Here is a 15,658-nt window from a genome sequence, read left to right as displayed (position 1 = left end):
GATGAACTTATCTACTCTCTCTCACTCGTTCACTCTATCATGCGATCTTTCTCCTACAGAACGTTGGAGTCTTGCTGAGAGGCCTCTTCGCGCAATCAAGAATGCTTTGATTGAGTTTTCAACCCACACACACACACACACACACACACACACACACACACGTGTTTGTGAGTGTTAGTGAGATGTCAGTGAAAAGGGCTGAAAGAGTTGTGCAAACAAAGCAGTTGTGCATGTGTGTGTGTAGTAACTTACACTTCACAGGTGTGAATGTTTTATTGCGCTGCAGTTCGAGTGGGTTTGCTGAATATATAATATGGCTTTCTGAAAGCGACTGCCGTTGTGTGTCTGGCAGGTTTGGCTGGTTAGCACGACCCTGTTAGCCCCCATGTACTCAATGTGGCTGCAAAAACCATCTTTCTTCATTGATTTGTGTGTCTATCTGTGCAGATGTGTGTGTTGGTTGGTATCTCTGCTGGGATTAGAGGGGTCAGATTAGGCCGCTCGACTCCACAGAGACATTGCGCAGGACGGATAAGAGTCAGTCAATTGGTGTCCTCAGCTTAGCCAAGCATGAATTTATCACCAGAGAATTTGTGCTTAAGACTGAGGTGTGTGTTTGACTTGACTGTATAAATTGAGTGTCTAAATGTAAAAAGACCCCAAATTTGAGTTAACAGCTTTTATTACATGTTGGTTAGCTTTTACATTTGCTATATAGTGCACCGCTAAACGTTGATCAAATTTATATAATTCTCTTTTAGCATATGTAAGACTTTTTTATGATTTTGAAAGAAGTCTCTTATGGTCCAAAATACAGTACAAAAATACAGTTGCTGCTCAAGAAACATTTATTATCAATGTTGAAAACAGTGCTACTATTATTACTATTATTAATAATATGTTTGCAGATTTTTTTTTTTTTTTAGGAATCTTTGATGAATAGAAAGTTCAGAAGAGCAGCATTTATTTGCAGTAGAAATATTTTGTAACATTTTAATTCTTTACTCTCACTTTTGATCAATTTAATGCATCTTTATAATTCATTTAAAAAAATTGTTCTGCCCGCAGAATTGTGTTTTTAAAATAAACATTTACACATTCCAAGTCCTCTAATAATACAGAGCAAAAACATTGATGATGTTATCCTGCTAAATCAGATATGATATATCTCGCTCAAAAATCCTGTTTCAAAAATAAAAAGTTGTGGAAGCTTTTCATGGTCTTTAATTAATTATGAAAGTGTTTATGTTAATTTCCTGTGCGTATTTAAGGAATATGTATGATTTATGCGCGTAGGTGGATAATGAATCACACATACACACATGAACATGCTGGTTTTCTCTGATTTTCCACGAGCGCCGATGGATTTATGTGTCAGTGAGATTATTTCACTGTGTGTGTGTGTGTCAGAGGGGACATGATCGATGGATCTCATTGCTGTGGGTGCAGTGCTCAGTATCTCACATTAAAAATGAATGTGTGAGTGTGTGTATGTGTGTAGGTGGCAGCGTGTCCCAGAGGCAGGGGCGGACTTTACCATTAGGCAAAGGTCGGCAATTGCCTTGGGCCCCAAGCTACCTAGGGGCCCCCAAAATGCCCCATTAACTTTTTTTTTTATTATTATAATTTTTTTTACTTTTCGCAAATTATATATTTCTAAATCTCCATTTGCAAAAAAATGCCATCAAATCATTAGTCGCAGAAAGGAGGGGGCCCCCCACCTCACTACATTGGACTATTCCATTATCTCACGCATCTGCGAAAGTGACAAGAAACTGACAGAGAAAAAGAAGTGATTGACAGAGTGTACAGAGTAGTAGAGTAAAAATTACGCGAAACTACCCAAGTGGTGCTGAAAAAAGGAGGAAAAATTGCAAAATAAGGTAACAAACTTTTTTGTGATGCCCGCTGACAATGACAACAACGCTAACGATACAGGAAATACACAAACAGAGCAAGATGAGTCTAAACGTGAAAATGAAAAGTTTCGAAGTTACCCAAGCGTCTCAAATAAAAGAAAAAAAAAGACTCAGATACTGTAAGTATTTGGGAAAGCTGCCAAAGATGACAAACTTTTTATGCCTAGGAACAACAAACGTCCAACGCACAGAAAAATCGTGAAGCAAAGAGGACATGGAGACCACCAGACAAAACAGAGCAGTTTAAATTACTTATGATATGAAAAATCTCAGCTCTCAGATTCTGTCAATTCTATTATGAAATTCAAACAATAAATACCGTTTGGAGCTTGTAATATGACGTGACCGATCCCTAGAGGCACGTGAACTGATCATCTTCGGTAATAACTTCCAAAATGTATATTCATAATATCGACCAATCAGTGTTTTTCAACCGCGGAAAGAGGTAAAACAGCTGGAGAACAATCGTCACATAACATTTAGCCTAACGTTACCTCAGGAAAGCCATTTAATTACCATAATATAGGCTATAGCATGTTTGTTGACTAGAAAAATAAGATATAAAGAGTATTTAGCTAAATATGTGTACTGTATTACTTATTTAGTATATTGTTTACTTAGCCTATAATTTAATTAAAATAAAAACGCATAATGTTTAATTTTAGTCATTTTTAACCTTAAATAATACCAGCTGATATGGCTCTCTGTATGTTCACAGCATTATGTGATTTTTTTTTTTCTTGAGAAAAATTAACGCCTATCTTGTGTACCTAATATGCATCCAAATGAGTCAATATTGAATCAAATTACAAGAATTGAATCGAAATGGTGAAATTCGTCAAGCAAAAAAAAAAAAAAAAAAACCCAGAGCTTACCAGAAATTGTACCATGTAAACATTGTAACGTTTCTGTTTAGGAGTGAAGAAGTGTATGCAGGTTTAAAGGGAAAGTTTTATTTCTCCTCTCCAACCTTTACCTGCCTACTCACAAATCAAGTCAGTAAAAAAAATACTTCGCTCTCTTTTAAAGGTGCAGTGTGTGATTTTTAGACGTCACAATTTGTCGATCTTCATAGAAGGGGGTTCCCGCGGTTATGTAGATATAAATGACTCATTCTAAGGTAATAAGAACATAACGGTTCATTAATACACCACTGAAAACATATATATATATATTGCATTTCTGTCAATAGATCCTCAGAAATATGACACATTGCACCTTTAAAGATCGGGTGGGGGGCCCATACATACCTTCGCCTCGGGCCCCCAATTTGCTAAATCCGCCACTGCCCAGAGGTACCAGCTGTTTACGGCTCACTCCAGGAGAGGGGTAGGGGGTCAATGCCTGGACTGGTCTCTATGGCAACCGAGATGTGGATTTCATGAACCTTTTGAGTGTGCATGTGTTTGTACGGGAACATCTGGATACAGTATTTGTACATGAGAGGCTTCTGGATTTCTGTAGTTTCAGCTCAGATGGAAAGCCCACCCTTCATGGACCTTCTGTTCTGTCCTGCACACAAAATTGGTAATTGGTATGAGCTTTCATACAAAAAAAAGGAGTCAGTGTGTGTAGGTTTTAACCAGTCTGTGTTTATTTTGATTAAGTCATATTTAGTTCCAAGGCTGCAGGAATGAGGCTTTTAGAATGAGGTTTCATTTTAGTCAGTAGATGTTTACACTACAGTTTAAAAGTTTGGGGTTGGTAAGATGTTTTTATGTTATCTTATGCTCACCAAGGCTACATTTGTCTACTGATAAATACAGTAAAATATATTTCCATTATACTTATCTTTTCAGACGTGTCCCGACAACAATAAACTCTCTCTCTCTTTTGTATTTAAGTTGCAAGACATTTTTGATCTGTCTTTAATCCAAAATCCACTGGAACTTATAACATCATGCCAAAAAAAATGTCACTATGCATATTGTTCAGACAGTTTTTTTCCTGCCTATCAGCAGTTCTTGGCCAGAACAAGCTGTAATGTTGATCAGACTGTTCTGTATGCTGATAATCAAGTCTAGCTACACAAGAACAGGATTTCCTTTACCCTCAGTTTACCCTCATATACTTTCAGTCTGCTACTAACCCCTCTCTACATTCTTCTCTCCATGTTTCTACTCTTAATCATTTACCTCAGACCCTTCATCTCTCTTTCATTCTATATCACTCTCTCCATTCATCAGACAGGTGCATGTGACATTGAGGGTGTTCTGAGGACTATGGAAAAGAGAACTAATGAACTAGCCTAGCTCATACTGTAGATCCCAAGCACAGGTCTAAGATCAGCCGATGGGTTGTAATCATAACGTCTGGGGTCTGGATTACAGCAGCTGAGGTTCTTTAGAGGTTACAAGCTTGACTTGGAAGAGTGTTGCTTTTGAATAAGACAAGAATTCGGTGCCAACTGTCTTCTTTTCTTCTAAATGTCTTGTCTCCAGGCGATTCTTGGCCAGCTTCAGAGCGAGTGGAAAATATCGTATTCAAGCCAGATATAGATTAGCAGATAGCATCCTGGAAGCATTTTAAGCTGTGGAAGAATTACCAAGCTCAAGAGGAAATTAGGAGTTGGCACGGACCCTGTCCTACCATGAGTTTGGGCTGAACCCAGAATTCCTCACTAATCTAACTACAGTTGTCTTTTAAGCCAATTGGCTGTTATTAATACTCGAAGTTCACAAGTGCAAGTGGAGATTAATGGCGTTTGTGGTGCATTCGAATGTTTTTTCGAGGATTTTGTTTTAAGGTTGTGAGACCACTTCTTTGAAAGTTTTATTTATTTTTTAGAATGTTCTCATCATTTGGCATCATTTTTTGGATTACATGTGCCACTTTGGAAGTAAAATAGCCAATATACACTGTAAACCCTAATAAGTTGAGACTACTCAAATAATTTGAGGAAAGTGGAAATTAAGTTTATTTGAGTAATGGGAAAATTTAAACTCAATTCATTGAGTTGACCTAATGTGGTCTTCTCATTGAATTAACTTAAATGTTTAAGTAAAGATAACTTAAAAGGCAAATGGATTAAACTCAAACTTGCCAGTTTATATTTTGTTGTTTACTTATTATTAAAATTATAAATCATTAAACAAAGTTGTTGTTTTTTCACATCAACAGCTTTATTAGGGTTACATTACATATCTTAACTTCTATAATGCATACTGTCTGAACATCATATATTAACATTTAATCAGTAAAAAATACAATTACAACATGTGCAGATACAAACATCAGTTAAATGCTGTATAAACCCCTCATGTTTTCTCATATATATAATTATTTTCATAATCTTTTGCAATTTATAAGTTTATATATATATATATATATAAACTTATATATATATACTGTATAAAATATATATATATACTGTATAAAATAAGATATGGCACCATTAGTGACCGCTGGGCATATATTTCTATGCAGAAACTACTAAGTAAACACCCAGAAACTGAAGCATAAATCGAACACCACCACATGTTAGAGGTCAACTTGCACGCCTTTTAGTCATCCAAAAAATAATCTGAGAAAGAAAAGGCAACTTGAATAGTTAATGTCGATAAGTACCTTTAATAGAATGATCTTTATGTTGCTTGATAGCTCTAAACAGCCAATTTGCTAAAAGACTATTTAACACCACAGTAAAATAGTTATTAATATTAATAAATGTAATCATTTTTTGAACATTGCTGCCTTTTATCAGTTTGCTGTTGCCACTGCTTGCATCATGCCTACCAACATCCCTTTACTGTGGTGAATTCACTGTAACGTATGATCTTGCTTTCTACTTTATATTTTGTTCTATTGCAAACTAATCAAAGTGAAAATCTATCCAAATGTAAACCACGTTTTTATGTTCTGTGGTTAAACTCGAGTTTTAATGAGAAAACATTCACACACAATCACAAGCTCCTCTCAGTGGGAGAACAGGCTTCATTGTGCTTCCCGCTGTGTTGACTGACTAAAGCATGTGCTGGTCAACAGCTGCTCCAGTTGCCTGCCCGCAACCCCCATAACACCTTTATCCCTCTCACTCTTTCTGTCTGAAAGTCTCGCTGTGTCCATCTTCTCCTTTGACATGGTCCTGCCAAGTGTGCAGACGAGGACGCACACCTGCGGCAGCTGTGTCACCCTGCAGTTCAGCTGTCCCCTCTCTGATCCCTCCATCAGCAGATCTTCCTTACGTGGTTAGCATCACTAGTACTGTTGTTCATACTAGGGTTACAGGGATAGTTCACTCACAAAATGAAAATCCTGTCATCATTTACTCGCGTTGTTCCAAACATGTTGTTCTTTTTTCTGTGGGACACAAAAGAAGACATTTTGAAAAAGGTCTATTTCTCTTTTATTTACTTTTTATTTTATTTTTTGGTCTATACAATGAAATGCAATGTGGTCCAATGTTGTTTTGATTACATTTTTAATTTGGGGCTGGTATTCTTGTCATTCTTGTCTGTTTGTGCTACAGACAAAAATAATACGTTAAATTGTGCAAAAAATGTTTCATGAATTATTTTATTAAAAAAAACTTTACAACACAAATTAAGCCTATATAATATTTTTTCTTAATTTTTCTGACTTGATAAAAAAAAAAACTGCCTAGTGTCTTCATTCACATGAGACCACAGTTACGCTTGCAGTCCAGAGGCTTCATGAATTGTATCTATTTTAGTTTGGAAATGCCATTTCTAGGGTATGGGTTTAAAAGGGGTACATGTATATATATATATATATATATATATATATATATATATATATATATATATATATATATATATATATATATATATATATATATATATATATATATATATATATATATATATATATATATATATATATATATATATATATATATATATATATATAAACGCGTTATTAACGGCGTTAACGCAAACCCATATTACCAGCGTAAATTTTTTTAGCGCACGATTAACGCCTAGCAAACTTTGTAGTTTTTTTTCACATGCTTTTGCAACAGCTAGTAACGTTAGTAAAACTACAACACCACACTGGATCTAGCTAGACCGGAAACAAAACAACAGGCACGCCGCACACACTTGTTTGGGCTTGCGAGCCGGCCAAAGAGTGGACGAGAAGCCCCGTCTAGGACAACTTGTATCGCACATCGGACGCGCACTTTCTCGGTTTATGGCCAGCAATAAAAACGCCTAATGGCGCCGCCGTTTCCAATATTGATAATAAATTAGACTATCAGAATCATCTAAAGTGTATTAAAATAGAAAATCATTATTTTAAATTGTAATAATATTTTATTTCACAATATTACTGTTTTGTTTTTTTGTTTTTTTGATTTTTCAAAGCAATCAGACCTAGATTTTTGTCTGACTACTGATAAAAATGGTGAAAAAACCCCATAGACCTACATTGAAGGAGGAACCCAAGATATATCCAGAGGCCAGAATATCAGAGACTTTGTGGTGGGCTCTTTTAAATACTTAAAAATACCCCAAATGCCCTAGCAACCACCTAGAGCACCTTAGCAACTGCATAGTAATGCCCTGGCAGCTATTCAAAACACTATCGCATTGTGGAGGGTTTGTACTTCTGACATTTTCTTCATACAATACAGAATGTTTTTCTATCTCAGTGTTACTCCAGAAAAGGCATTTGGTGACCATTGGAATCAAGCCAGCATCATCTGGTATCTGTGAGTCTAATGTTGTTGGATTGTGGGTCTAGCTCTAAGTCAGTGTTGTGTAACATTGAGACTTATTGCCCATGTTGAACCAGCGTTGTATGGCGGTTCTTGCTTTGTGAGCGGAGCCCCTGGTGGGCTTGTTTGTCATCAGGCTGGGCGGCAGCGCTGATGTGCTGGACTCATTACTTTTGACCACCTGTTTGTCCTGGGGCAACGAGTGAGTGAAAAATAAAGAGAAATGAGGGAGGGGGAGCTGGGTGAAAATGAAAAAGGGAACAGGACGGATCCTTGTGGGACACCTCTCGGTTTTTGCCATGAAGTCACACCGTATGTATAAACACAACTGTGCATGTGCGTGTGCGATCACAGCCATGTGTCGGTGGAAACAACGCTGGTAGCGGGAGGTTGAATGAGTGTCTTTGTTGTGGAGCTGTGTGTCGCAGGGACAGGTGGATGGCCACCCCCTTCAGACCCCGCCGCTCACACATTAATGACATTTAACACGGCCATACAGCGCACACACACACGCGCAGCGGGAACCCTGCGTGTTTCTCCACCCCTCTCACTAAACACACACTGTGTGCCCACTCATCCATCTTAAAACTGTCTCTCACTTCATCCTACCCTTTGACCCCATCACGAATGTCAGAATAAAGAAAACACAAGGACTAACCGTCAAAAAACTTGATGCTCTGCCCAAATTCTAAACAGTAACCGGCACAGTGTTATTCGTCAAACAAATTTTGTTCTTGTATTACATTTGTAAAATAAATGTAAAATAAAATGTGGCTTTGGTTTGGTTATTCCTCTGCACCACACCTGACCACATAAAACCATCCATTCATTTCAGTCAGATATGTTGCTAAGCAAAATGGAAAGAAAAAATGCTATTCGTCCCAAAATCCTCAATGATTTCACACTCTCCTGTTCTGTTTGTGTGTGTTAATAGGATGCAGGTGCACCCTAAAAAAATCCCCTCAGTGACAAGGGAGGACTTCATACGCTGGCAATGAAAGCAAATCCCTGAAAATACATCAATAGATAAAAGAGATATTACAGGCACAGGCACAAATCACAGAGCTGTGGCCCGGTCATCACAGCGACGCTATCCCAGCATGCCAAGTGGGCAGCAGAAGGCTGTGTGAGTGGAGTGGAGAGGGGCATTGTGGGTCAGCAGGCAAAGCAAAGCAAAGCTCGAGTCTGTTGTAGTGGGCATGTGTGAGTGTGTATCTGGTTAGTTTCATCTCTGAGGTATTACGGGTGTGTTTGGTTGTCTAGGTGTGTGTGTATGAGAGCAAATGTTTGTCAGAGACACGCTGCTTGTTGGGTTTTGAGGAGTGAAACGTTTGTTTTTTAATGGTCTTTGAGTTGAGTCTCGCTCTAGAGGCAAACTTGACACGATCACTTTTATTTGTGTATACAGTATGTGTCTTCATTTGTGAAATTTATAATTGAACTAAATATTTATTTTTAATATTTCAAAGAATGTTTTTATATTTTAATGATTTAAATATTATTATTATTATAAACAATTCATAATAAGAATCATTTTTTTGTTGTTTTAATTATTATTAAAAAAAATTGTCGTAGTAGTATTATTATTATTGTGCAGGTGCAGAAATATTTTTGTTATGGTTAGCATTTTGGTACGTGTCACCATTCAGTTCAGTTTAGTATCGTTTCCATGGACTTTTCAGTTTGTTTTCATACTTTGTTCAGATTTCCCGCCGCTCGTTAGTTTCTATGGTCACTGTCATTAGTTAGTTTGGTTCAGCTGTGTCTAGTCTATCACCTTTAGTATCTTTAGTTATCTTTAGTATATATGTCATGTTGTATCCTGAGTTCCCTGTCCCATGACCGTTATGCCTACATCTGTGTATATTTGCCCTTGCCTGTTTGGATCACTACATGTTGGATTATATTAAGTAAACTGTTTGTCGGAATCTTCATCTTCTTTACACTTCTTGACTGCACACACCCGTAACAGTATGGTTATGAGTTAGTCTGTAATTATAATTAATTATATTGAAAGACAGAGTCTATACAGTAAATATCCTCATTTAGATAGCAACTGTAAATACATTTGTGTTGTGAAATTGATCAATTACAAGCAGTTTACACAGTGTTACACTGAACATTATGTATATAGATACACTATACACTTAAAGTACATATTTCCTCCTTTATGTTTGAGCAGGCGTGTGTGTGTGTTCTTGTTTAACTTATATTGAGAGGCCAAATGCCCCCACAAAGATAGTCAAATGATAAAATGTTGATACAATTTCAAGGAAAACAGCTTATAAATCATACCAAGTGATGTTTTTTGAAAAATGCAGAAAGTTTTCTGTGATGGGTAGGTTTAGGATAGGGTTAGTGTAAGGGGGTAGAATATACAGTTTGTACAGTATAAAAACCATTATGTCTATGGAAAGTCTACGCAAAGAATTTGTATGTTTGTGTTCATATACCTAGTTGAACAGATGCACTGGGCGACACAGAAGAGCAGTGTGTCGATGTTATTCCTCTTAGTGGCAGTAGCACAGCTGTTTGTTTCCTGTTTCCTCTAAACACACACACACACACAGTACAGGTTTTACCAACGAACGCAATCGTGTTTGTCTTTGACTTACAGTATAAATTTCAAAGGAAACGCATGGATACATTAACACCCAGACGTTCTTGTCCACATACACAACTGTCACCAACATGAAAACTGGCCATTTGGTTTTCATAGACATCACAAATGCGATCTCACTTTCATCTCGCAGGGATATGAAATCGAGATCAAATAGAAACCCTGAGGCAGTAATGAACTATTATCTCAATTTTAAGTCTTCTGCTTCTTGGAAGAAATAGAACTTGTGATTTAAATGTTCTCACATTTGCCATGATAGCAAAATTTGCAATCAAACATTGTTGATCTCTTTAAGAACTGGATTTTTTCTAATTTTCTTCCAGGATCGTATTATCTGGGCAACATAATTGAACTTGCCTATTCATATTCCTCCTAAAGACTTATAGAAGAAACATCTGAGAGATGTTAATACATAATTGTGTAACTAAGACCTCTAGTGTGTCTTCTGAGGTATGAACTTCTGAGCTAAATGTTCCTCTGGGAGTAAATGTGGTGATGGTGTCCTGCTGTTCACATTAATCTGGATTATTCTCTTTCCTGCCTCACTTTTCTCTCCTCTTCCATGTCCATCATAGTCTCAAAATAAAATGGGTTGAGAATCGATGACTTCAAATGTTACTTCAATATCATATATCAATCGAACGGACTCATAGAGCTTGAATTGAATGAATATGCTCCGTTTGTTCTTTCGTTCAAAACCTTATTTGCTTTGTTGTTTAGGTCACACGGGTGCCGATCGAGTCGTGTGAGCAGTACGGCACATGTGGAGAGTGTCTGAGCTCAGGAGATCCTCACTGTGGCTGGTGTGTGCTGCATAACATGTAAGTTCCCTCTTTATATTGACACACAGTTAGTGGTAAAGCAATGCTTTTTGTACATTTGAAGACTAAAATCTCCATAACTCTTGAAATATATAATGAAAAGTCTAAGAAAGATCACAGGGATCATTCTCAAATGGCACAGAGGTTGTTTGCCCTCTGGTGGTGGACTAGTGCAACTGCATCCAGATGCGTATATCTCTCAATGCTGAATCCTCAGATGCTTTCGTGCTTTAAAATATTGTATTGAATATTGCAGCACAGCACAGAGTTTGTCATCTTTTAGTGGTTTTGTGCTGTTGTGTAAACCCTCCGCTGCCATCATTACTGTAATGGCGGGCGTACCTCCCTTGGGAAAGTGCACTTAAAGTAATTTACATGACTCCCGACAGGACAGGGACAAATAATTGGCGAAGCGAGCGGTATTTGTGCCTCTCCGTTCAGCATGGGGCTGTTTTTTTTTCCGTCGCAGCGTGCCGTCAGCACGGCAGGATTACATTCCTCCATCAGTCCTCTGGGGCTTTCTGCGGCATGTCATACAGACACCATTCGAATCTCAAACATACCGTGCTGTGTTGTGCAGACAAGCTTATATATTTATTAATTCACTTGCAAAAACTACTGAAAGTATCATGCTACTACTGTACCTTGGCATTATTTGAAATTAACTTGTTTTAAAGGGGTTATGACCTTTTTTTAATTATTATTTTATTATGTTCTTTGAGGTTCGCTTATTGTTAATGAAGTTTTTTTGCTTAAAAAAAAAAAAAAAAAAAAAACTTTGTCTGAAATGGTCAGTTTTTAAGGCACGGCTCCTTTAAGGCATGTCAGTAAATGGCCAGTGTTACGATTGGCTAACATTATTGCATAGGAAACAGCATCAATGCCCACTCGCTGTTGCATGTGAGTGTTTTGAAAACATTATAAATATAAAACCGCCATTTACACGCATGAAAAAATTGACTTACGATTTGCGATGTAGCTGCTGTCAGATTCGATACAGTCGGCTTGCTTCATCTGTCAACAAAGATTTCTTAGCGAACTCTCCATTACACTGTGCCTCATTTACAAAACAATCTGCAGTCAAATTCTCCAAACAAACATGCAATCCTCGGACGCGATCCATGACGCCTTGAAAAATAAACCATCCACTTGTTCCTGATGCTCGTAAAGTCTCTAGAGAAATGAGCAAATGAGCTGTCAAACAGGACGCATCAAAGCGAACGTTCTTTTCAGTCTTCTGTTTGTCCGGTTATCGACAGAATCAAATGTGTGGAGTATCTATATACTATATACTCAGGGCCGTTTGAAGGAATTTGGGGGCCCCAAGCAAAATGGACATGGAGGCCCCCCCAATAAAAAACATATCCGTTCGAAAAAAAAGTTGCACTAACTGTTTGTTACAAGCAGCATTTGCCGTCAGGCAGGTAGCTAACATAAACATATTTTTTTTCTAGCCTACCTGCTGCAAAATTACACCATTTGTACAAGACAAGTGGAGCTATTTTATCCAGTGTAATTTATCACTTACCACTAGGGATGTAACAAAATTCACGGTTCGGTTCAATACGATACACGTGTTACGGTTTGGTATGTTTTCGATACAGCAAAAAGAAAGGAATGCCAATTTCCTTGATTTATTTATTTTTCTTCTTTTTTTTTAATTAAAACTAGCACCATAAAATATTATTTCTTTTTACTTTGAGCAATTCTGGAGCTATAATTGACTCTTCTTAGGAGCATATAAAACAAAACAGCTCCTTGGAAAAAACATAAATTTAATATTGTAGTAGTTATAAACAAATGTTTATTTTAGTTAAGATTAACATTTGAGGGCATTGTATTCATAATGTCAAAATAAAACCGACGTAATGTTTCTTGAAGGCATTATAGCCTACTATAGAGAGCCTAAGTCCCTCCCCTTCCGGTCGACCACCATGGGACCTTATTTCGGAAAAATATTGTATGGTAGTCAATGGCGAGAGACAACAAATATTTTGATCTCGTTTGAATTGTGCCCTGATTTACACATATGATGTTTGTCAATTTAAAAGATACATTTTAAAGTCAAGAAAGTCGCAGTTTGATGTAAAACTGTTGAGGTATAAGACTGTGAAAATACGTAATTACAAAGACTACAAACCCAGAAGGCGCACATGCGACGTCATACCTTTTCTCTCAATGAATGAAGCTAACTTTACTGAAGCTAACGGCTGTCATTTTTTCTATAGTCTTACATTATAATCGTAACTTAACGCCGTCATGCCTGAGTGTTTTGAGCCAGAATACACACATACAAGCAACGGATCTTGTGACGTACATAGTGCGAGACGAGAGATGTAGTTCATTGAGCGATTTTCACATAAAACTAAACGTTACTCTTCTGTTTTATGACAAACTGCGACTTTCTTGACTTTCATAATTACCTTTTAAATTGACAAACATCATATGTGTAGTTCAGGGCACAGTTCAGACGGAATAAAAAGATAAGTTATCTCTCGCCATTGACTTCCATACATATTTTTTCCGAACTAAGGTCCCATGAGCCGGAAGCGGAGGGGCGGGACTTAGGCTCTCTATTCCTGCCAAACAATGTGAATGTTTCTCACTACATCTCGCAGCGATGTTATTACTTCTGTGGCGAATTCAAATGCTTTCTTTACTGGATCTCTTATTAGTGCTGTGTAGTAACAGTGTCGCATGATCACGATCGTCTCGCGCTGCACTGGTCCAAACTGATAAACAACGGTCCTTCAACCACACAATAACGAGTAGCTCAGTTTCGTTCCGCTTACATTACATTTGCCATTTGATGTTGGGCAATGTTGTAGTCGCGCCGGCATCTCTACATTATGAGCGCGCTTGCCACGCGCGACCCGCCTACATTTGAAATAACGAAATTTTGGTCGGCAGGAAAAATGATCCAACGAACCGTTCGGTTTGAAAATGCGTACCGAACACCGAACCGAAAGCCTCGTACCGAACGGTTCAATACGAATACGTGTATCGTTACACACTATCTTGTTTTTTCTTATCCTCCTCTTCCTTTCTTCCATTCTTTTCTGGCTTCCTGAAGCATAATTCCGCTTCATGATGACTGCCGAGGAGGTTTTGTATTTTGCGGCGGCAGAGATCGCGTGGTTGGCTGGCTGCTGTCAGCGACTACTGAGGGGGGCCCCCTTGAGGGGGATCCCGATAACAGTGTCATTGCACTTTACTGCATTGACCATCAAAGGGGCGCTCACACAGTTTGTCGTTGCATTTTATTCTTAACCAGTCGTTGTCTTGGGGCCCCAGGCCAGCTCGGGGCCCCAAGCAATTGCTTGGTTTGCCTGCCTTGTCGCGACGGGCCTGTATATACTGTATCCAGTGTACACAGCGTCAGTGATTATAATGGGTTCTGTTTGCGATATTGCCTATTGTGCGATTGCTCTGGAGCCAGGCATATCCAAATGTATTTGCCAATATGTCAAGCATTTGCTTATATGTCAAAACATTTGCAAATTTGATTGTCATCAACCTTTAAAATATCCCATGTCATGACCCCTTTAAAATATTAGATATTATTTTTTAAGCATTTTAATTTAATGCTTAAAAATATTTAATATTTATTTTTTAATTATTTAAAATATTACTTATTTTGATTTTTTTGTAGCATGTTATTTTATTACATATTTTAAAATAAAATATTATAAAAATATTTAAATATAGTATTTCATATTTATTTAGCCTATACTTTAAATAATATAAATAGATTTTAAGTAGGATACTTTAATTGCTATTTTTTGTTGCTTTTTTTTTTTTTTGAGAAACAAATTTGGTGTATCGGTATGGTAATCATTCAGTACCATGGTATATTTCCGATTCTCTCGTTTTCTCTCTTCATATGTGCTAGTATTCCCCTACAGCGAGTGCTTTTTCACAGTCAGTGTTCTCTTAATGAAATTAACATCTCTCTCTCCTGCTCGCTATGATTCCAGCTCCGCACACATATTTGCTCATTTCTCACTCCTCACGCCCCTATGGAGTCCGTCCTTCTACATCTGATAAAGCGGTAGAGAGAGAGAGAGAGAGAGAGAGAGAGAGAGAGAGAGAGAGAGAGAGAGAGAGAGAGAGAGAGAGAGAGAGAGAGCGAGATTGCTGACACCTACTACCATGCTTTCATTAGTCTTTTAGCCTCTCCTCCACTGTACTGTTTTTCTCCTCCTTTGCACATACTTTATAATAAAGGTTTTAAAAATGGTTATCTGCAGCATTCACAGGTTCATCATTAGATGCCTTTTTAAATCAAGAAGCATTTTTTGTGTGTGTGTGGGATTCTTGAAGGTGCGATATGGGTCTTTGGAGATTAGATAAGAAATCTTGATGGGACATTTAAGTTTCTACGGATCAACACATTGGCTTCGGGGTTTATTAAAGCACCAGAGCAGATTATATGTAAAATAACGGTTTACTATTTGAATGTATTTGAGTATATCTTATATAAAATGCCATTTAATCCTGTGATGGCAAAACTGAATTTTCAGCATCATTACTCCAGTCTTCAGTGTCACATGATCCTTCAGAAATCATTCTAATATGTGACCCTGGATCACAAAACCAGTCACAAGTCGCACGGGTATAT

At 37.5% G+C, this 15,658-nt stretch overlaps 1 protein-coding gene across 1 annotated transcript in view; it reads left to right on the top strand.

The window, feature by feature from the left end:
* Positions 1-15,658, top strand: part of plxna2 (plexin A2) — a 171,677-nt gene that overhangs the window by 75,736 nt on the left and 80,283 nt on the right. Inside the window, exon 4 of the mRNA XM_081386404.1 lies at positions 10,937-11,037. Within this exon, the coding sequence (XP_081242530.1) occupies positions 10,937-11,037 (101 nt within the window). The remainder of the gene's footprint in view (positions 1-10,936; positions 11,038-15,658) is intronic.

Source organism: Scardinius erythrophthalmus, assembly GCF_964197995.2.
Source record: "Scardinius erythrophthalmus genome assembly, chromosome: 15".
In the NCBI taxonomy this organism is placed as follows: domain Eukaryota; kingdom Metazoa; phylum Chordata; class Actinopteri; order Cypriniformes; family Leuciscidae; genus Scardinius; species Scardinius erythrophthalmus.
This window is presented reverse-complemented; position numbering and strand designations above follow the sequence as displayed.